This window comes from Mytilinidion resinicola, assembly GCF_010093595.1.
Source record: "Mytilinidion resinicola strain CBS 304.34 unplaced genomic scaffold BDZ99scaffold_14, whole genome shotgun sequence".
Lineage (NCBI taxonomy): Eukaryota > Fungi > Ascomycota > Dothideomycetes > Mytilinidiales > Mytilinidiaceae > Mytilinidion > Mytilinidion resinicola.
The window spans coordinates 675882-697597 of record NW_022985450.1 but is presented as its reverse complement, the minus strand read 5'-3'; the positions used below and the strand labels follow the sequence as shown (position 1 = coordinate 697597).

The 21716-nt window shown below is 52.1% G+C and overlaps 3 protein-coding genes across 3 annotated transcripts; 1 reads left to right on the top strand and 2 right to left on the bottom strand.

Moving 5' to 3' along the window:
• Positions 1-64: 64 nt before the first annotated feature.
• BDZ99DRAFT_536747 (putative zinc finger protein) lies at positions 65-3610 on the top strand (the record flags this gene model as incomplete). The annotated part of the gene is made up of 8 exons (XM_033726591.1): positions 65-325; positions 416-439; positions 492-684; positions 737-1120; positions 1175-1759; positions 1816-1927; positions 1976-2239; positions 2299-3610. 8 exons carry the CDS (start codon positions 65-67, stop codon positions 3542-3544), a joined length of 3069 nt encoding a protein of 1022 aa, XP_033574294.1. The 3' UTR covers positions 3545-3610.
• A 4370-nt stretch (positions 3611-7980) lies between these two features.
• BDZ99DRAFT_500554 (uncharacterized protein) lies at positions 7981-9988 on the bottom strand (the record flags this gene model as incomplete). Its single annotated transcript, XM_033723727.1, has 3 exons — positions 7981-9126; positions 9156-9814; positions 9985-9988. 3 exons carry the CDS (start codon positions 9986-9988, stop codon positions 8350-8352), a joined length of 1440 nt encoding a protein of 479 aa, XP_033574293.1. The 3' UTR covers positions 7981-8349.
• A 3593-nt stretch (positions 9989-13581) lies between these two features.
• BDZ99DRAFT_337349 (Homeodomain-like protein) lies at positions 13582-14017 on the bottom strand (the record flags this gene model as incomplete). The annotated part of the gene is made up of 2 exons (XM_033714313.1): positions 13582-13614; positions 13862-14017. Coding segments are annotated over 2 exons (189 nt in total), but the record flags the coding sequence as incomplete, so codon positions are not given.
• Positions 14018-21716: the final 7699 nt, after the last annotated feature.

Here is a 21716-nt window from a genome sequence, read left to right as displayed (position 1 = left end):
CTCAGTTCGTCGCAAGCATATTGGAGAGCCTCTGACGCCGACAAGCAGGTGTACTTGATGCGCGATGGCTACCAGTCAAGGATCAGCCTTTGATCGAACCTTAGAAGACTTCAAGAAAAATCTCAAGAAGAAAGACCAGAACAACTTCAAAATGACGACTTTTAGTGACCTGAAACAGAGTATCGCAGAGTTACAAGCTAAACAACACTCGCAACGCCGGCTGCAGAACTTGAACCGGTTGAAGCCGTTCCTGGAGGCGATTGAGCAATACGGAAAGGTTGTCGAGGTGTTCTGCAATAGCAGTGAATTTGTGGCATTTGTTTGGGTAATTTATACGCGTTTCCTTGCAAACTTGGATTACGTGTCAATGAACCTGTATTCTCACTGCATGACTTCAAAGCTGATGTGTGGATAGGGCCCTATCAAACTTTTATTACAGGTATGATCTTTCACGTGCAATTGATGGATAAAGATTTACTTCCTACAAATAGGTGGCGAGCGCCTACGCCGAAGCCTTCACAGAATTGCTTGATACATATGAGAATATCGGAGAAAGCCTGCCTCTGCTTTTGCAGTACCAAGATCTCTTCCATAGCAAACCACATATGGTCCAAGTCCTTTCTCTGATGTATGAAGACATACTCAAGTTTCATCGGATAGCATTGGCATATTTCCAACAGCCGCGTGAGTACAGTTGCTCCTGATCATTCATAGTCTGCTAAATCGTCTTGTATAGTATGGAAGCAGATGTTCGATGCAACTTGGAAGACCTACAAGTCTCGTTTCTCCGGCATTATTTCCAATATGTCCCGGCATCGGAGTTTGATCGAAAATCAAGCGACTCTCTCCCAGATCGAAGATTTTAGGGAGTCGAGGCTTATAGAAAACGACCGCTTTGAGGCCGAGATCAAGAACGAGGAATTACGCCGATCACATTCCGTGTACAATTGGCTTAGAGCCACCTCTATCGACACCGATCAATACCATCTTTCCAAAATAAGGGCAGACTACCCTGGCACCGGAAGGTGGCTCTTAGTCAATCCTACCTTCAAAAAGTGGTTTGATCCTCAGTACGCAACGATACCCCCGCTTCTGTGGCTCAACGGTATTCCCGGAGCAGGTGAGCCTCTAACTGCTAGGAATGCTGTTGGAACGGGACTCTAACATAGGATAGGAAAAAGCGTACTCGCTTCCCTCGTTGTAGAGGAAACGCAAAAGCTCGCGTCTAAGCCAGTAACTCTGTTCTTCTATTGCAAGCACAACAAACCCAGCCAAGACAATTTCATCGCGCTTGCTCGTACTTTGCTAGCACAACTCCTTCAGCAAGACAAAGGCTTACTGCTCTACCTTTATCAAAAATGCTGCGACAGCGTTGAGCCAGTCCTAACCTCACCAAGCCTTGTCGAAGAGCTTTTAGTCCATGCCTTCGCAAACTGCAAGGCTGCCTATATCATCGTCGACGGCTTGGACGAATGCTCTAGAGCGGAGCGAAAGATTATCGCCCAATGGTTCAGAAAGCTGGTTGAAGATCTTCCATCCAGTGAGCCCGATAGGTTGCGTTGTCTTTTCGTCAGCCAAGATGATAGCGCTGCCCGAAAAGACTTCTCGGGCCTTGCCTCTATCAAAATTACAACCGACGACAACAAGGGCGACATTGAAGAATACTGCCGAGTAGAGGCTAATAATCTCAAAGACCTGTTCAAGCTTTCAGACGAAAGGGAAAGGACTATAGCTAGTAATGTGGCTAGCTCCGTCAAAGGTCCATTTTGATCAATTTCTTCGTTTGATCTATGCTGATTGCTAACCTGCAACAAGGCATGTTCTTGCTCGCAAAGTTGATATGGATCAACTTGTCAGGCCAAACCTCGATGGTCGGTTTGGACCAAGAACTTGAACCAAACGTTTTTCCAAAGGAGATCAATGCCGCGTAAGTCCACATAGATCTAGCTTGGCCTTTTGGCTGATTAGACCGAAGTTACCGCCGAATTATGGTCAGAATAAACCAACAAGCTTCTCGTTCGCGGATGGAGGATGCGTTAATGCTGTTTGGATTGCTGGTATGCGCAAAGAGACCACTCAAATGGCACGAAATACAAGGTGTAAAATCGATCAATCTGGACGACCAGTCAGTTGAGCTCGAACGTCGCAAGTTCGTGGTTGCCCCAAAAGACCTTTGTGAGTCTTTGGTGGAGCTACGATCAGATGGCACCCTGGAGCTGGTTCATTTGACCGCAAAATTGTAAGTCTAGAGATCTCTCGCGTTGGTCTGGCGACGTATTCGCTAATCCAATCGAACAGCTTCCTAGTTGACGAAGGCCATGTCGATCTAGTAGCTGAAGATATGAAGTTGGCGACCCTGTGTATTGACTACTTGAACTTCCCTGCGTTTTTGGACCCGCCCTCCGAAACTCGTGTTCTGGACGGAGATTACGTCTTCATGGACTACGCTGTGCTTTACTGGATTCGGCATCTTGAGGCTGGTATTTCGAATGAAGCTAGTTACGAACGCCAAATGAAACAGCTCATGGAATCTTTAGAGGCTTTTATCGACCAGCATTGGACTTCCCCAAGCACCAACTTTGCAATATCAAAACGAACGAGCGAGAAACTCCAGGCCTTCAAATCATTGCCTTTTTACGACGAACTTGAGAGAGCAGTAGTCTCATCAAGGAAACAGCTAAGATTCTTCGGAAACATGAAAAAGGAAGAAATTGCTCTGGATTTGGTTGACACCGTCGGCACAGTTCGCAAAGTACTAGAAGCAACATTGGCGTCTCCGATCGAGCCTTCCATCCGGCAAAGAGTTGAGGAAAAGTACGGCGATTTTCTCTTCAAATGCCCGCGATTTAGCTGTGTGTTCTTCACAACTGGTTTCCAGTCCACCGAAGAACGAGACAGACACGTCACACAACATGAGCGACCTTTCCGGTGTATGGATGAATCCTGCACAGGTTTCGTTTTTGGATTCTTATCGGCGGGAGAACGAGATCGTCACGTGAAGGAGACCCATCCAGTCCCAGATGCTCAAGATCAGGAGTTTCCCACAGATCAAGATGTTCAACAGAGCATGGCAAACAAAACTTCCGAAGAGGAAGCCGTGGCGGCACCGGTTGAGGCCTCTGAGTCGGAGCCAGAGGCGGAACCGCGACGACCGCCTAAGACGAAAAGAGTCCGACAAACGGAATTCAAATGCCACCATTGTTCCAAAATCTACTCGAAAAGTAACAACCTGGCGTCGCACCTCCGGACCCATGCAACTGAGCGGCCTTATAGATGTCGTGAGTGTGGGAAAAGCTTCGTTCGGGACAGCGATCGCATCCGTCACGAGAAAGGGCACATGAAGAATTACTTTTGCAGTGGGCCTTTGAAAAATGGAGACCGTTGGGGTTGTGGCAAGGCCTTTTCCCGCTCGGACATCTTGGACAATCACCACAAATCCAAGATGGGGCAGACTTGCCTTCATCCTTTGCGCCAACAAGAAGAACAAGAGCAACAAGCCGCGCAATCAGCACTCGCGACTAAGATTCCGAACATCCTCAACTAATTCAACTGAATCTAAGCCTTATTAACGTGATGTGATAGTTTTATATTATCTCTGATTCTCTATTGATTTGAAGCAATAAAGTACCATCGTGCATACCAGCATCCGATCATCGAGATATTTATCGCTAATCTCATTCAGCCAGAAGCTCACGTGTGCGCTATAGGAGTACAAGTCTATGAGTCATCGTTTTGATACTCTCCTAACATATATTTCGGGTGAAGATTGCGGCCACGACATTCTAAGGTATGTGACTTCAGAAATCTTTCCGGTCACGTGCAGGACCATTTCTAGAGTATGTATATACAGGCGCTGCTTCTCAAGTCGAATGCAATTAAGGATCCAATGATAACGCAAGGCCCCATGATTAGGTAAATCGCGGCTCAACTAACTAGGGAGGAAAGTGTTGAGGCTCTTCAGCCTTCGAACCTGAAATTTAGGTGCCGGCGACCCTCTTGTGGTATTATTGGTTGCAAGTAGACCCTACCGCAGCGCTGCCTGGCGTGTCTTCGTTCCAACTCAGCCTCGCCCACGATATGCAAGAAGTGTGCACTGCCCCAAATTACGGCTCACACTATGCATGATGCTTTCCACCCTGAGAACTGAAATGAGGGCGCGCGCAACCTGTTTTCGATCTCACTGATCCCAAGCAGTCAGTCGGGAGCGCTTCTGACCCTCATACACTAGGGTACATTCCATCTCATTCATGGTTGGCTGAACTTATGCAAGGCGTTTTGCACTGCCCCAAATTGCGCCTCCGTGTGCTATGAATCAATGACTTGGGGCGTTCACTGAGAACTGCAATATGGCCTCGAGTGACTTACTTTGGATTTCATTGGTCTCTATCATTCCTCATTTGATCTCGTTGGTCGTAAACACATTCTAACCAAGAACGACTTAACCAGTGAGTCTGCATCCCAACCCACTGAGCTAACTTTCTCATGCTCGCATAAGTAGCTGAACACGTCCAAGAAGATCATGCACAGCCTCAAATGAAGGCTCATCAGTGCTGCTTCCACGTCAGTTATAACCAGCCCGCCCGCTAGCTCGTGGAAAGTGAAAGTTGCGTGCAGTCAAATTCCTTGCGAGCTTATGGGTCCTACCGTCCTATGTACACCATGGAACTAGCACCAGTCAAGCTCAGCTTCAAGCCTACCAAGGGAAGCTGCTTCATCTTACCCTTTTATCGCGGTCATCCGTACACTCTGAGGCTCACTCGTTGTGCTGGTATTGTTGACATCGAATCGGTTATCGTTCCCAAACCTCAATCGCAAGGAAAATCAAGTGACAGCATAGTGCTTTGGTTTGGCTGGCCACTTCAGAATCATCCGCTCAACTTCTCCGTCTTCATCTCCAGTCAACGCGCATACAGCCGGCTAAACTGAAATGGCTTTTGCGGTTAGATTTCTATACCCATCTATGATCTAACCGCGTTCGCCTTGATGCCTCGTCTAGAACTTTTGCTCGCGAAAAAATATGTAAAACCAAAGCATGACGAGTGTGCTCCATAGTCAGTCAACAGCCTTAATATTCCACCTTTGAGTTACGACAGTTTGAACACTTCCTTAGAAGATGACAAAGACCTAAAATTTAGAGCGAACGACGATCTCATAGCTTTATGAGTGGTAAAAAAAAAAGTACACTCCTACATCATCCATCGCTTCAGACTTTTTCAGTCTGTTCGATCCCAAAAGTGACGAGAGCAAGGCCAAGCACCAGCATCGCGTCTTTGACGATAGAGTAATGTCTTTCCCTGGTTTGTAGATTGGGAGTCGAAGTTCGGAAGTAGATAATGGCCATGTCGTCCGCTCGAGTCTTCTAGTGATCATGACGAAGAGCAGTAACAAGCTTACCTCACAAAGTACCGTGCCAGCCATCAGCCCAAACGTGGCATATTTAGGTCCCTCTGATTACGAGTGCCGTTCATGTAGCGCTGGGAATGACAGGGTAAAGCAGACGTTGATTGCTGAGGACCGAGTGCAGATAGGCTTATTCCGATCTTACGAGTCCTAGTCAGGCGTTTCAACTACTATTGGAAGAGCAATGGATCTGTAGTCTGTTTCCACCCGTCCACTCAACGGCGTAGCTAAATCGCGGCTCATTCTTTCAGATTTGGCCGAAAATCGGAAGCATGTCCGAACCATTGGCTGCGAGCAAGTTTCGTAGAGCCTGCCACGTGTCATCGCTTCGACACTACTCCACCCGTTTCCAGGAGCTGACCTGGGGTATGCTTGGCACCCGCATAAAGGCCTCAGGCTCCTTCTCTGAGCGCCAGATTCTGTGATTGGTCGAGTTATATGCAAGTCATCCACATTACGGCTCATCATGTAATCCGGGACATAGCGGTCGCCATCAAAAGAACTGAATTCTGGGAGTGGGCTGCAGTCTTACTGTCTCATTGGTTGCACGCAGATTTGCTCCTCCGGTCAAACTCTAGGATTGCGATTTCCGGTGAAGAGCAGAATTGATCCGGAGGTCACCCACCCGGACTCGTAATTGAACGAGGGATATGCAAGTCGCCCACCTAGGCACAGTACGGCTCGCCATCGACACCCAGGCGTATTCGACTTCGAAGTGAAGATCGGGTGCTAATACCCTTCTTTAGCCTGGTTGGCCATGAGCAACCGTTAAATCAAACTTCGGAGTCTGCCCAGTGAAGTAGCTAGCGCTGGGAAGCTGCCGCTTCCGCCTTCCTGATAGTCTTGTATTACAGCTTATCCCCGTCACCACTTTCCTTCATTCTGAAAGTCGAAATTTGGGTGTGAGTAGTCTTGTGTCGACGTGATTGGCTGTAGGTAGTCAAATAGGATGCAACTGTGAAGACTCTTACGGAAACTCACAATACTGCGATGAAGAGAGAGGGCTAATTTTCTCCTTTTGCCAATCAGAGGTTTTAGAAAACACCTTTTCAGAGCGAATTTGTCCCGGCGATGTGTTGAGAGCTTTCAGGTGGGTCAGAATCTGGGTCGGAAAAGTGATAATGCGTTGAATGTTCATGGAACTGACGAGCACTTTTGCAGGCACCCGCAAAGCGGCGCAAGCCACACCTTCACCGGAAACAGGATCGAGACTAGAATCGAGCACAGCCCTAATCTAATGACCTTCATTGGCTACGACGTAGATTTCACGGCTCATTCCGGGTCTCCGCGAACGCGGGCGTGCAAAGAAAGGATATCTAAAATCAGGCACCGACAACCTTCTTGTAGTTTCATTGGTAGCGAGCGAGACTTCTCCACAGTATCGAGTCAGCCGCGCATGTGCCCACCGCCATCGCTTTGATCTATTCGCCGAACCACTGAAATTACGGCTCAAACACTTAAAAGATGTCGACAATTGAAAACTAGATATTGGGGGCGATTAGCCATCTTTCGATGTCATTGGTCGCGAGCACCCAAGTATCGAGGCCTGTGCGGAGGTTCAAGTAGTCTCCGAAAACGTAATATCTTGACTTGGAAAGAGAAAAACGGGTTCTTGAAGTCTCGTGTGGGGAAAGAAATGAGCTCGATTTTGGTAGTATATCATCAATTCGATTGCTGTTCAAAGTAATATTGAAGAGATCATGGATACGTCCAGGCATTAGCGGCGAGGCTGAAGTACCATCGCCTGGCCCAGATACACAGAGCACGTGCCCACGCCGAGAAGGGTGAAGGTCTAGACATCGGCGAGCGATGTTGAGTATTAATACCTAATTACTCACAAATGAGCGAATCAAGCCGGAAGGCTTTTTGTCATTGGTAGACACCTCGCCGAATCTGCCTAGCAGCAGCTCGTTATGTTCATGGTCAGATGACGAGCACGCAAGTTATCATCTCACGATCTTATTGGTTGACATTTGACGGGGTGTGATGCAAGATACTTGGATTACGGCTCAGCTGAACCAGGATACCGCTCACCGCTACTTACTATGGGATAATTCTGCACCGGCAACCTTGGAAGATTGAAAACTGGGCGTGGGCAGCCATCTTCCAAGTTCATTGGTTAGAACCCCTCACTCACCGCCGTTTGGAGGGGTATTGTAAGCTCTCTCCAAAAGCGCAAGACGTTAAATTGGAAAGAGATGGATGATATTCTCAAAGCTCGCGTTGTACTATACAATGAATTGATTGAGACTGACCTGGTCTTAACCCACTACTCTAAGGGATTCTCAGGGTGTTCTTGAAGAGATGAGCTCAAAGTGTTCTTGAAGGAATGATGACCGAGTCCAGGCACTAGGGACAGGGCTGAAGTCCGCGCTCTCGCTAGAGATCCTAGTCACGTGATCTCCTCTGTAGGCAAAATTCAAGATGTCGGAGAACGATATAAGGAAATGTATGGTATTAAAACTTCATTACTCACGAGAGACCTGATCAAGCATAAAGACTCGCTGTCATTGATATGCTATCTTAGGCACTTCTGGCTTTGCGTGCATGTGATCATTGGTATGTGACACCGGATGACCGGTGGTAGTGGTAGGGGCTTTGATACGACTATCCCCGACAAAGTAGATCCAGGCAGCCTCAATCGTTTGTATGTAAAGTCGTCATCTCCTCCGGGGCGTTAGTTGTGCTGCGATGTCTTCGCATACCGCGGAAAGTAAAGAACGCGTCCCTATTGGCCCCAAGTCCAGAACCCATGCTCTTAATCCCACGTGAATCTATGCTCTTGATTTTGCTTAGCTCGTTCGTTGACATTGGAAAAATCACTCGATGCCATGCTGGTGGTATGAGACGAGGGACAAGCAACGTGGGCCGAGGACTCTACATTAGCTCATCGCGAGTGATTCAAAGGGAACTTCCTCCCGTGCCATCGAAGTCTTCGTTACGGTGCTTTCAACTATTCTGATCATCCCTACTAGACTTACTCTTAGCCCGCGTGGTGAGCTTGACCCATCTCGCCTTTTCTGTAAAGCTCTCCCAATCCGAATCGACCTCCTCTAAACCTGAGGCCGGCTTAGTGTCCTTCGGGTCGGCGTCTTTCGGTTCGACAGTCCCCCAATCAATGGCTATCTGTTTAGCATTCTCCCAGTTGGCCTTCTCCCAACAGGCCCTCTCCGCCTTGGCTTTGGGTTCCTCCACCTTGGCTTTGGGTTCCTCCGCCTTGGCTTTGGGTTTCTTAGTCTTGGCTTTCGATGGCTTGACTTTTCCTGACTTGACTGTTTCCGTCCTGGCTTTCTCTCCTTTAGATTTCTCACGCTTGGCCTTCTTCCAGTTCAGTCGATCCAGATTAGCAGCTGCCCGCTTAACCTCGCGAGTGTTATCGACATTCCAGTACCAGCGATTTAAATAGCGGGCGAGCCCCCGGTGGTAGATGTGGGTCCCGTATCCATCCCGCCCCAGTCTAAGCCACAGCTCGTCTGCAAAAACGACATTCGCTCGTGATCCGCTGGTTCCTTGAAATGCAACTAACACGGCTCTTCCTTTTCCCTCATTGCTTGACTCGGCGAGTGCACCCTTGACGGTTCGATATATCTTTTCGAAGTGCTTTGCAACACCCTTGACCCCGAAAATCGTTTTCCGGAGATCATAAAACACGTTTGCAGCCGTAGCCTCCAGGGCCTTGCTGTTGGTCTCAAGCGATGGCAGCTCGTCTTCGCAGTCTATCTCGAACTAGAAGACGTCGAAGATGAGGGTCTGACGGCCATTCGAAGGGCCACCCTGGATTTCGTAGGAGGTGATGATGACTTGAAGGGGCTAGCAAAAGCTACTTCTCTTATTTCCAGGCGCTCTACTTTCAATCTCGCACGCTCCACGGTCTCCAAGTGGTAGGTAAAGGTTTCCGCTCTGATCTTTGCGTGTTCGGCTCTGTGCTTGTAGATAACACCCTTGCTTTTGTTTATCTTGAGTAAGCTCTCAAAGGTCGTTGCAAGATGCGGAATTTTGTACCAGCAGCTGTCTTCATCGTGGCCTTGGCGTTGGCAAGGTTTGTAGGTGCATTTCAGCCGGCTGAGATGAGGATACTTAGACCAACATTGGCTTTCATCGTGGCCGTAGCGTTGGCATGGTCCATAGGTACACTTCATCTTGCGCTTTGGATTTGAGCTCGACTTCATCTCCGCGGGCTGCAGCAGTGAACGCGCATCTGCAGAGGTTGGGTCAGCAGTGGGCGGATTATCAACTCGAGCAGCATACGTGCGAGTATGAGATTGTGAAAAATTCGTGCTCATACCTGAGCTTTGTCCAGAGCCGTTTTGATCATAGAAATTGGATGTACTCCAGATGCTGTCTTTCAAGCCCAATGCCGTATCAGCATCGATGAAATCATCTTCGCTCTGCAATTTCAGCAGCGGATGAGCATCTACACGATGAGGTCAGAACCGGCATGATGTATGCGGTAGCTGTGCTAGTCTGAAGCTGTAGGTTCATTTGCTGTTCCTAAATGTTGTTCGTGGCCACTGCCATCCGAGAAAATGACTGAATCGCAGGGGTTGCTAGTGACTTTCTCATCCTCGCTGCGTTTGCACTCACCCATAATCAATCTTTAGCTTGAAATGTCGTGAAATGATTGGGGCTGATGATACTTGGGATGTTGTTGTTGATTGATGAGTGGGAAGAGCGATGTTTCGAAAGGTGAGTTACTATATTGCCCACACTTATTATGTCTCCGCTAGCCGTATGTGGAGAAGACATTGACTACAATGTCTATGGGGCTCCAACGTACTAATAGAAACGGATACACTTCCAACCTGCGTATACCCTATTGACGCTGTCCGGGGTAGCCTCGCAAGTTTACTGGCCGTCTAAAATGCCGAATTTCTCTCTTATTCGGAATGCTGAAAATACTATGAAGCTCATGCAGCGGTAAACGAGTGTACGGATTCCTATGACGAGGCATTGTACGTTCATCAAGACGACGATGGACTTATCTTAAGTGATCTGGAAGCCTCTGAGACCCTTCTCGAACTGCATGAGCTCCCGTCAGGGTCTTATCTTAGCAATTCTCTATCCGACATCGGAAATTCACATCAAATTTGCTCTGCTCCGCGCCACCTCTATGCGCGCTATTTGCACAGCGTCAAAAATGGATACCAAGCGAAAGAAGGCGCAAGCGTTCTTTTGGTATATTCCAAAATCTTCTCGTCGTCTCAGACGTTCTTCAGTCGCTTCAACCCCGAAATTGATTTCAATCACTTCGCCAATCATCGTAACCGAAGCCTTCATCTCAGTAGTCTTTAGGTCGTCAAGGCGCGATTACACTCCGCTACGATATCCGGATACAGAAGAGCCTCAACCCCTCTCTTAAGCCCTCGTACCCGATGCTTCGTCGTGATTTCCGAAAACCAAAATGCAGAACTCAACCTCGTGATCTCATATTCTTCACAAAAGTGACGGACTACGCAAGAAAACCTCCTCACGTCCCCACTTTAGGTCGAAAGGTATCATTCATCGCACACCCCCTTGCCTCAGTCGAACAATCGAACATGAAGACTCACGCGCGGACCAGGAGAAGAAAACCGTAGGGTCCGCGTTCTCAACTCCAACTTCCCGCTGTCAAGTCACCTCCATCACCAAAAACCGCAACCTCGACGTGCCACACCTTCTCTTAAGCCCTACGCCCTACCTCGGAGCTCTCTATTGCCCTCTCGCACTCCCTTCTTCCATCCACCCCTCCCATACGCAGCACCCTTTTGATCCCAGTTTCATCCAAAGTCACGTGACACCCACCTTCCACGCTTTTCCCCTCTCACCCACCCCCTCCTGGCCCCTCTATTTGCTCCAAAGCCATCTCAGCCATTCTTCTGCCGCTCTGCTGGACGAAGCAAGTCAATCCCTCGCCCCAGTTGAAATCACGGCTACTCCCCCCTGAGCCACGGTTCAAAGTGGGGCATTACGCAACTCGAACTACCGGAACCAGCCGTTGAGCCACGGTCCGGACCGCGTGGTCTAGAGGCTTAGCTCCTTTCGAGTGGAGGGAAGGGGGCCGGGCCGGGGGCTTGAGGCATGACGCTGTAACATACAGAGGAAAAATGGAGGTGCATCGAGGGGGAGAGGCGGGGATGAGATGGATGGGGAAGAGATGGACGGATGGAAAGGTGGAGCCCTCAGGCTATTGAGCGGATATGAGAACGTTTTCAGCGATCTTGCTGTCGGTGTGATGAAGTCCGGGATGGAACTTAGTCTAGGGTTAGGAAGGTGGGGAAGGTGGGTCGTCGTGCTTAGGACTTCTCGATTTGCCTAGATAGGACGAGTTGTTGTTTGGAAGAGTGGTAGAGACTAGGTCCAAGTGATAAATGGATGTTTCAACGATGCAGTAGTGCATATAATTCCCACTCGCGTTCTCCGTCTCCAAATCTCGATCAAAGTCAGACCTGATCTCGATATCGGTGTACGACGTCGTACGAAAGGTGATCGCTAGGTCTCAGAGATACAACAGTAGCCTGGTATGGGCGAGAAGAAACATTTAGCGCCCAAGGTTTCAATGACTCTGGGCCAGCTCTCGAGCTAGTCAGCGTGTCGATGAGTTCGATGCGGGAAAACTCCCTCAACAAAACGTGAAACAGCCTAGAGCCCTCCGGGAACATATCGGCCATGGTACCTCTCGTTCAACCTTCCTGTTGATTTGACAGAGGACGCATGTTCCGGGTTGCAACATTGAGGATCATACAGTTCGTGAAGTCGGAGGACGCAGAATCGGGAAACTTATCTCGATGAAGGACCTGCGGGTTTGGTTGGGCGAAATAGTCTCATGAGGCAGAGATAATCTGCTCGTGGTCGGAAGCATTGGTGGAGTCAGAGTGGGAGTGGCCACGCGAGGGTTGCAGTCATATGGAGGGGTTACCTCATACAGGACCCCCTAGCCACACAATCCCTCTGCCCTGTAGTGTGGATAAAACCCAATCGCGCAAGTATTTCGGCCCTGCATGTTTGCGCAGAGTGGTGAAGCCGGATTCCAGCGTTGCCCATTGCTGCGTTTTCAAGAGGTTGGAAAGCCGTATACCATAGCATGGTGAGCCCACCTCGATAGCCTTGACACGTCCTTCGCGGAGAGCGATGGTCGAGCCGTAGAATCAGCAGAGAGCCAGAACATGGGAATAGTGGAACACTTACATCACAGCCAAGTTCGACTATGATATAAGCGACTCGGAGTATCCTCCGCTACGAACTTTGGACCTCGCACATCCTTTTCCCCTTCCAATTTTCCGAGTCTCACTCCAGACCACAATTACGTTCACACCTCGAGGGTAAGGGAATAGGGGGATAACCATACACATAATTCTACTAACTCTACTCTCCGATTGGATGTGTGACATGTGTCGTGAAGTTTGACCAGTTGGGGTATATACAAGACCCTCCCGTCTAGTCGAATCCAGCTCCGAAAGCTAAGACTCGAACTCCCGAGTTCAAACGCCGTATGTAATGTAAACTCAAAATAATCTGTGAACGCCAATTTCCATGCAAGCGAGTGTCTTAACTTTTAGTGGGCCGAGAAGAGGAGGTGGGGGAATTGGCCAGAACAGATCCTAAACTGGCATCGGCAAGCCGAAGCGACAGCAGAGGTGGAAACGAAAGACGAAGATCAGACGGCTGAATCCCAAGATCGAGACTGAGGGCGGTGAATGGGGTCCGGGAAGCTCCTAATAGCCGAAAGCTTATCAGGCACCTTTAATCTCGTATCGGAAAGTGCTCCAGAGAAGCAAGCCGTCGAGAAAGTCGTCCGTGAAATCAGACCGAATCGAATCCATGTAGAAAAAGCCCCACGCAACCAGCCGAAACGGCAAATAAGAAACCCTTTTTGTGAGACACTCTCACTCCATTCAAACTCCAGCAGTGCGCCTTTTCTCCACCCAGTCCCATAACGCCGCGAAGCACAAGTCTTCAAAGTATCAAATATGTCGTTTATCGGGATCGTGATTAGAGGCTGGGTTGGCCAGGGCAGGGTGGACTTCGAGAGAAGTTCAGATGGCCATGGTGTTGGAGCTGCGCAGTGCCTTTTTCCAGCTGGTGGTGGGTCGCAGTGGGCTGGTAGTACTGCGGTTGGGGCAGATTTTGTGGGAGAGGAACTGGCGCCTGTGAGGTGATTGAGCCGTTGTGCTGGTGCGAGTCGTTCCTGCGAGCGCTCGGGTTACGTCTACGCTGGTTGATGAACCAGTTGCTGACCTGTGAAACAGTTAGCTTTACCCTGTAACGCTCCCGGCAGGCCAATCGTGGTGTGATCTCGAAGGTGGGGAACTCGGTGGAGAAAGAGGGGCAAGGTTTGATCTAGACCACAATATACGATCAAAGCAGGGGTAGCTAGTAGCTAGAAAGGGCTGGGACATAGGCTGATGTCCAAATTGACAGACACATGCTGAGTCAAGGATACTAAAAATCTTCTTCAGCGGGGCTGATGCATACCCTGACGTACCTGGTTCAAGGTCAATTGAGTTTGATGCATTAGTTGATACTTCTCCTCCTCAGTTGGGTATGGCGAATGCAGATGAGTATTGTACCAGGTCTTGAGGATATTGGTCGCTTCCTTGGGCAGATTTCCTCGACGCTTGCGCTGGAACTGTCCATCATCGACGCCAGCCATGTGCTGAAATTGGTAGTCGTTATGCTGATGAGATTGCTGTTGGTAGTTTGGGGTGGTGAAGAAGGGAGGACTCTGTGGAGATCCATACGGAGCCCATGACGACCTGGAAGCAAATGAATCCTCGCTAGCATAGCCCAGTGAATTAGACCTGGAGGGTGCAGCACTAGGAAACGGTGGTGGCGCCCCGCGATATTGCTGGTCGAAGACAGCGGGGTTTTGGACGTGTGTTGGTGTTGATATTGGTAGTGGTTCGAAGTAGGGCCTAGACGTCCTGGAAGCGTCATGTCGCTGCGTATCGTCCACAACCCTCAGCCGTTGGAGAACGTCTATATCCTCTCGCTTCCGTTTGGTAGCCCCATTAGACTCTTCTAAGCCATGTGCACCGACCGGTGGCTCTATTGGGCCGCGCACGAGAGGAGGTTGCACTTGTACTGGCGTTGTGGGTGGTGTTTGCACGCTCCTGCCGTTCCCAAGCATCTAGAATTCCGTTAGTCTGGTGGTGGCTGACAATACGCATCTTCACCACGGATTGGGGTGCGCGAATATCCCCTTGAGAGTCTGCGATAATCAGGAGGCCGTCGGTTATTCCGGTAGGCAGGCTGAGACGTCTGACGGTAGGCTAAAGTACCCAAGCGGTGGAGAAACGCACACAACCACGGGCTGTTACTGAAATTGACTTACTTGCTCAATTCCCGGTAGGACTGTGCCGGAAGTTCGCGAGATGTCGCCCTCCTGGAATGGTGGAGAATGGCGTTGGGGGTGTGGGCAGCCCTATTCATTTCCACGTCAGATCAGCTCAGTCTCGATCTCAACAACTCGCGCATCGAAGCGCATTTGTGGAGCAGGTAGCGCGGTCTCGTAGGGGATGAGTTCAAGAAGCGTGATTAGAGTACGCAATCTTAGAAGCTGCCATTCAGGACTCCCCAGAGCCTCGAGGTTCTCATACTCTGGACGCGAGATAGGACAATGTAGCAGTAGCAGCGCTGAGAGACGGCGGTCTAAATGAGCGCCCGAGCCCGAGAAATCTTCTTGTACAAGCTCTGAAAGAGTGCGATTGATATCGGGGGTGGACCTCGCGAAGGACTCGTCTCATAGAAGTCGTGCAGGTTTTGTCGCTGGAGCAGCTAGAGAGAAAAAAGAGATGAGTTATGACGTACGTTGGAGATGGAGGGCAGCGTGCCGTTTATAACGTGCGGCTTGAGCTGCGCGTATGGGTCCGTTACGTCTTTGAGCGTGAGGTATTCCATGATTGAAATCTGCTCGACAGTCAGAATCTACTTGAACGATGGCAGCGTATGTCGGTGACTGTCAAATAACTGCCGAAAAAATGACCATTTGACAGAAAGCCTGGGTTCGGCGTGTATTGAGAAGAATCACTCTTGACGAACAGGCAAAAATGATGATATTGGCGGTGGAGGGTAAACGATGAATTAGTCCTGGGGATATCGCGAAGCGTACCGTGGCCCCACCACGGGCTGGTGATTCAACATGAATTTCTGAGGACTCACCAGAGGTAATTAGATGTGCTGTAGATGGCCGTGCCGCCGGGAGCAGGCTCATGCGGACACAGACAGCTTATGTGGCGCCGCCGCGGGCGGACGTTGTGACTGGGAAGTGATGGTCTGGTCCAGTGCCCGGCGGCGGAGGGCGGTCAGGCACTCTTCAGCGATAGCAAGCGTGTTAATGATGCTCTGGTCCACGTACAGGTGAGGTGTCGCGGTCGGGAGCAGGAGAGCAGTCAGCGTGGCCTGGGAGCGGCTATGTACGTGGGAGTGGACTCGAAGGGCAGGGAGTGCTGAGAGGTGGAGCCCACGGCGGGATGAGGCGTCCTCGATGGCGGCAACAGCGAACTGCAACGGGCCGTCCACTGGGTACGCTGCCAGGGCTCTATTAGCAAGCTCCCGTCGCAGGCCACTCGACACTAGCACGGCGCGAGGAGGCTCGTCGGAAGGACCAGGGCTCCTGCACAGAGGGAGCGACACCACAGGGCGCTTCAGATGCGCCTTGACAGCAGCCAGCTCGCAAAACCACTAGAACCAGCTGCAAGAGCGCAGGCGGCGTGCCGTGAGGGGCTTAAGGTTTGGCCTATATTCTCCGAGAGCATAGCACCACCCATCACGCCAGCGGAGTCCTTGTCGTCGAGGCCGGTGATGGAGCGCGCGACGTACAACTGATGGACATGGACGATGCCGCCACCGTAGGGCCACTGCACTCTTGTCCTCAGGGCCCGTCCAGGGCTTGCTCCGACCTCCCCAGCCCAGTTCCCGGCACCTCCACCACCACTGGACCACGTCCCCAACGCAGATCGCGCCCACCGCAGCTGACTCGCCGTGACGCTCAACACAGGGCCATCCCCGTCGCCCTTTCCGCGCCGCGATGCGGTCGATATGCTTAATCTGACAGGAGATAGCAGTGCGAAGCGACACGCCCGCCCCGATCGTCTCTGCAAACGCGGGACTGAGCCTCATCTGTGGCGGTTGTGCAAGATGCAATGGTGGCAGATTGACAAGCAGGAGCAGACTCCGTTGCTTGCGAGTGGCACCCGTCCCATCCGAGCGTTCTCTGCAATCCCCTAAAGTTTCTCTGCATCTGCATCTGCATCTGCCTCGGCCAGCGACCTCGTCTGTGTTTCGCAGTTCGCGCCCACATCCCACTTGCCGCTGAGACAAGCGTCATCGCGTCCGCCACTGCCGGCCAGGCGAGGCAGCTGCTGGAGCTGTCGCCAGCCCTCGAGCTCTGAAAGACGGCAGTGGACGCCTCAAACGCCGTCGCAGCGCGCTAGCATCTGTTACAGCAGGGCTGACAGAGATATCGAGATGGATAGCGACCGCAGCAGCGCGAAGTCGGATGGTGGTTGCTTCTTCAAGTGAATTGCATCGTGAATGGCAGCCCACACGCCCTGGCCAATCACGGCACCTCAGCCTGGCCGCCAACGTCGGCCAACGTCAGCTAGCATCACGTCGTCTCACAGGCCGTCGGCACGAGATGGCCTGGTGAACGACTTTGCAGACTTTTGGCGCTGCTGCTCCCGCGTGGGCGGCATGTCGCTGGATCTAGGGAGGTCGTGCATCGTGCATGACCTCGTTTGGAACGCGCGGGAAGCAAGTGGTGGCCGGCATCCTGTTCGGTCTTGGCCATGCGAGATTGGATCTAGCCACGCACTAGCGGGATTGAAGAGGAAACAGGCATGGAAAAGGCACACGCTTCAGGACCAGTAGAAGAAAAGGCCTCCTCTGTCGGCGCGGGTGATCTCCCACGACGCCACGACGGCGAGGGGAGCCGCTCGTGCACAACACTATTGACCGACACGGGGCGTTGGCCGTTGAGGTTGAGGCTGGACGTGGCGAGCCGTGCGATGATCCCTCACACGGAGACGGCCTGCAAAGATATCGATGCCGAGACAGACGGGGCTGCGTGCCTGACAGGACGGCAGGAAAGGGTGGGCCAGCAAACAAGACGACTGGCCAGGCGGGTTTGGCTGGTGGTTGACAGGTTTGACACTGCGGTCGGGGGATGCGGTTGTGGTCGAGGTTGGCGGAGGTCAAGATTGAGGCGCGATTGGCGCAGGGTTTTGGGTGGTGGAGCTCGACGCCAGCAATTAATCCCCGTCGGCTCGCGATCGGATGCTCGACTCGATGCCGCATCGCCGTTCGCATGCCGGCTCTGCGGTGTCTCGAAGTCACTGCTCGCCCTCGGAAGTCCAGAGAGACTGCGTACGTCCCTAGACATGATGTCCATGGCCGGCCGCTCTACTTCTCTAGCAACGGCTCACGCACGGCACGTCGTCGCAAGCGAGTGCGCCGAGTCCGGGCGGCATGGCACTTGAAACAGTGCTCGCAGCGCCGAATCGGGCACGACAAACTAGTGCCCAGGTGCAGCATTCGGCATCCGCGTCTCGGCAGGCGTCCCGGACGTGCCAAGTCCTTCTGCGGGCGATGCGGGCGATGGCCCAGCGCAGGGGCCAAGGAGAGACGTCGCCGACCAGATGGGGGGCGCGCCTCGCAGCGAATCACCGGGCCGAGATGGCTGCCCCGAGCATCTCCACGCATCCCGCTCTTCACGCCGCAGGGAACAGGGTGCCGTCTCTCGCTCGCCCCCGACCGATCCCGCTTGCTCGGGACGCCGGCCGCCGTGCTGCCATGCACAGCGGCTGTGCTCTCCAACGTCTGCGATGGCACTCTGCGGGCCGGCCGAGTGCTACACCTCCCAGCGTCACCGCTGCCGCCGTTGACAGGCCGTGGGATAGTAACGCCTTACCAGGGCGAGACAATTGAGAGAGAGCAGGGTGCTCGCAGCAGAGGAGCGCCGCTTGCGCCATTCATCTCGCAGCACCTGTCATGCGTAGCGCCATATCGTCTATCTACACCGCCAAGCGGCCGCTCAATTCCACGACTGCTGGCCAGCGTCTGGGAGGTCCAAAAATATCCACCCATCACCGACTCCGACCCAGCACAACCCCAGCGCAACCCAGCGCACTCCCAGCACACCCTCTCCACGCGCACGGTAACAGGGCTAAGGCATGGGACACCCGGGCAGCCTCACTTGGTTAGCCCCGCGTCGAGCCTTGCCGTGTCTGCTCTACGCGCTGCATCGGGGCCATGTTGCTGAAAGACGCATCGCAACACCAGATCAAGCCACCAACGCCATCTGGTGTTCGCCAGCGGTTTCAAGCACATCGTCGTGTGCCCGTCCGCCCTCGTGCCCTGCCACCTGCCATCGTCCACTCCAGCCCGTCAGGGACGCCATAGCACCGATGCGGGGGGCTTCGAGGGGCTTCGAGGGCTTTGGTGGAGCCCTTCAAGCCAGCCGAACCTCATCCTTCTGCGTGTCGTTTTGACGCAGCGAGCAAGCAACAGGCTGTTTTGGGACGTGTCGCGCTCTGCCGTCAGGGACGATCCAGCATCTGGACCAACGCCATCGTCAAGGATGCCGTGACACCACAGCGGCCTGACAGGCCCTCCCTCACGTCACACTTTGCGCCATTGCCCGTTGCTCGTTTGTCCTTCACAGCTTCGTGTGAACCGCCAAAGCACCTCCTGAGTGGTCCCGCATCCTGACAGTTCGGGACCAGAGGGCAGGCATACGATGTTCAGACGATAATGATAATGGCCATCCGTGGTCCTGTGCTACAGAACATCACCTCCACAGGCGACTGCCAGCAGGGTACGAGCCCGTGCAGCGTTGCTCTACAGCGTTCTCAACAGAATTGCTAGACATTCCTCACCGTTCATCGTCAATCCTCAAGCTGCGAGGCTAGTGACGACTCCCCGTTCCTAGGACACCGCACATGGGCGTACAGATGTTGCAGCGCATGCACTCTACCGCCGGCCCATTGGCTCGTCGCCGTTGCTGGAATTCCACCCCGAAAGGGGCCTCACGATTTCCAGCTGATGGGCACTTCGACCCAGATACCAGGCCACAGCAGCCGCAACGTCCTGGTATCTGGGTTGAAGTCGTCGTCGGTACATGCCACTTCCCGTTACATGGACCAGGAAGATGCCCGACCTTGTCCCCCCGGATGCGCAACCGCAGTTACGGGAATCAACCGCAGAGGCATGATGGCTTTCATACAGGGAAATAGCCATGTCGAAGGATCTATCGTCTGGACCGCGCTCGGATGGCGAGGAAGAAGAACGATGGAGTTTCAGATGAAGTGTCCTGCACCCACGAGTCGCGCACGTTTTGAGAACGCCCCTACCGCTGTCAAGCACGCCATGACTAGCCTCGGAACAAGCCAGGTATTTGAGTTTCGCGCAGCTGCCGTCATGCCTTGGCGGGCGTCGTTCTCCCGTCGCTTTTGGAAACTCACAACGGTGATCGTCAGCTAGGCCCCCCTCGCCCTACAGCCCGCCCACCTCCAGGTCTATCGCGAACTGCTCCCAGGTTAGTTGGACGGACGTCGTGCTCTAGTAACATGACGCGTCAACCCATTGGCTTGACCGCCTTTTATCGTCGGTTCTTTGAAATGCAATCCCACCATTTTTTACGAACGTCGCACAAATGACTTGCTGGCTTCACCACGGGAATACCCATCTGGCCGAGTGCTCCCTTGGTGCGCCACTCCCATGCTGTCGGTATTTCTTAGATAATGGGTTTCGCGATGCCGACCGTCTGACTTCCCCACTCGGGATTCCTTTGACGCTCGAAACGTCTCGCGTCCTTCCGGTATCAGAACGTCTCGGATCGCTAGCCCGAGACAGCCCTTGCAATATTGGCCTGCTGTCACGCATCTAACAGTCTGTCAGTCTGTCAAACTCTAAAAGCACGGCTTCGGCCGGGTATAAGCCCGGCCCCACCTACAAAATAGCGTTAACTACGTGTTCGAAACCTGAACCAAGTGCGAAAATAGACCTGAGGCATTCCTTTCAGGCACCCCTTTATTATGCATCCAGACGAAACGAAACTATCGATTTAATTGGATCCTGCGCGGCTACTGGATTTCCGCGCACTATGGCTGGAGCTTCGACCACCACCATCTCGGGCTAATATTGATGCGGCTACCGAACTACCTACATCCCACTACGGCGTAGACTGGTGCCAGGCTCTCGCAACTACCCCAGAGTTCAGCCGAGGTTCAAAACCCAGTAAAACCATCAGCGGTTACTAGATACGGTAAATTGGACTCTCTCGACGTTCATCCCATCTAACTGCCGAGAACCGTGATAGAGAAAATCCAGGCGGATTTCTTTGCAGATGCAGCTTTGATTTCCTGCCGGTTCGATTTAGCATACAACGGCCCTACATCATTGACAGGCAGCGTTCGTTGAACAAAAAGTAGCAGTCCACGAATCTGTGCCTCTTGCTAAAATCTCATATGCTTTAGATAAACACTCTCTCTAGGCTTGCCTAGCACTGCTTGAGGTGCTCTGGTACGTTATCAAAAACTGTAAAACGACAGTTGACGAGGCTAATAGCTCTTCGGGCCTTTGTTCAACGAACCCCGACAGGCGCCGTCGCCGACGGACCCACGTTTATCCAAAGCTAGATTTGGTCCTCAAGAAAACGTGGGGAAGAGTCGGCTTGAAGTATTTCCGTTTCATTACCAACAGAAAACACCAACTCAACAGCATGTGAGAAGGGTTGTGCAATCGCTTACCGTATTTCAGAAAAGGGCCTTTCATCACTACAGAAATGAGAGCGATTATCATCTATTCGCTCCACAAAATGCGCTATCAATTTGGTGTAATTTAGCATTGAGGCCAAATAGCCGACGGCGTGTTTTCCTAAGCTATTGACATCTGGTGCCTGCGTCACATGATCTGGCATGTAATTCTCGGGTAACCTCCTTTGACTCGTTCTTCTGAAATTGACCCTCACACTTGAGGTCCTTGAAAAATTATGAGCCGTTGGACTCAGTCCACGTTTTCAGCACCTCCCACCAAGCCCAGAGCTTGCAGACGTCGAGTCACGACAACGTTAGCAGGGCAGCGACGAAGCTGCGCGCACGCAATCGGATTGACGAAGGGCTACAACGATGTGGAACTCAGATATCAATTGCTCGTTACAAATCGGCACACGTGCAACCCATCAATCACGGTCATCAAATCAATCATCGCGCACAGCATTAAAGTCAATCCCCCACCATTCCCAAAAGTCGATCTCTTTGGCGTCACGCCATTGGCTGCATGCTCCCATCTCGCCGGCGGCTAGAAATCCGCAATCTGTCACGCAACCCAGAAACGTGGTT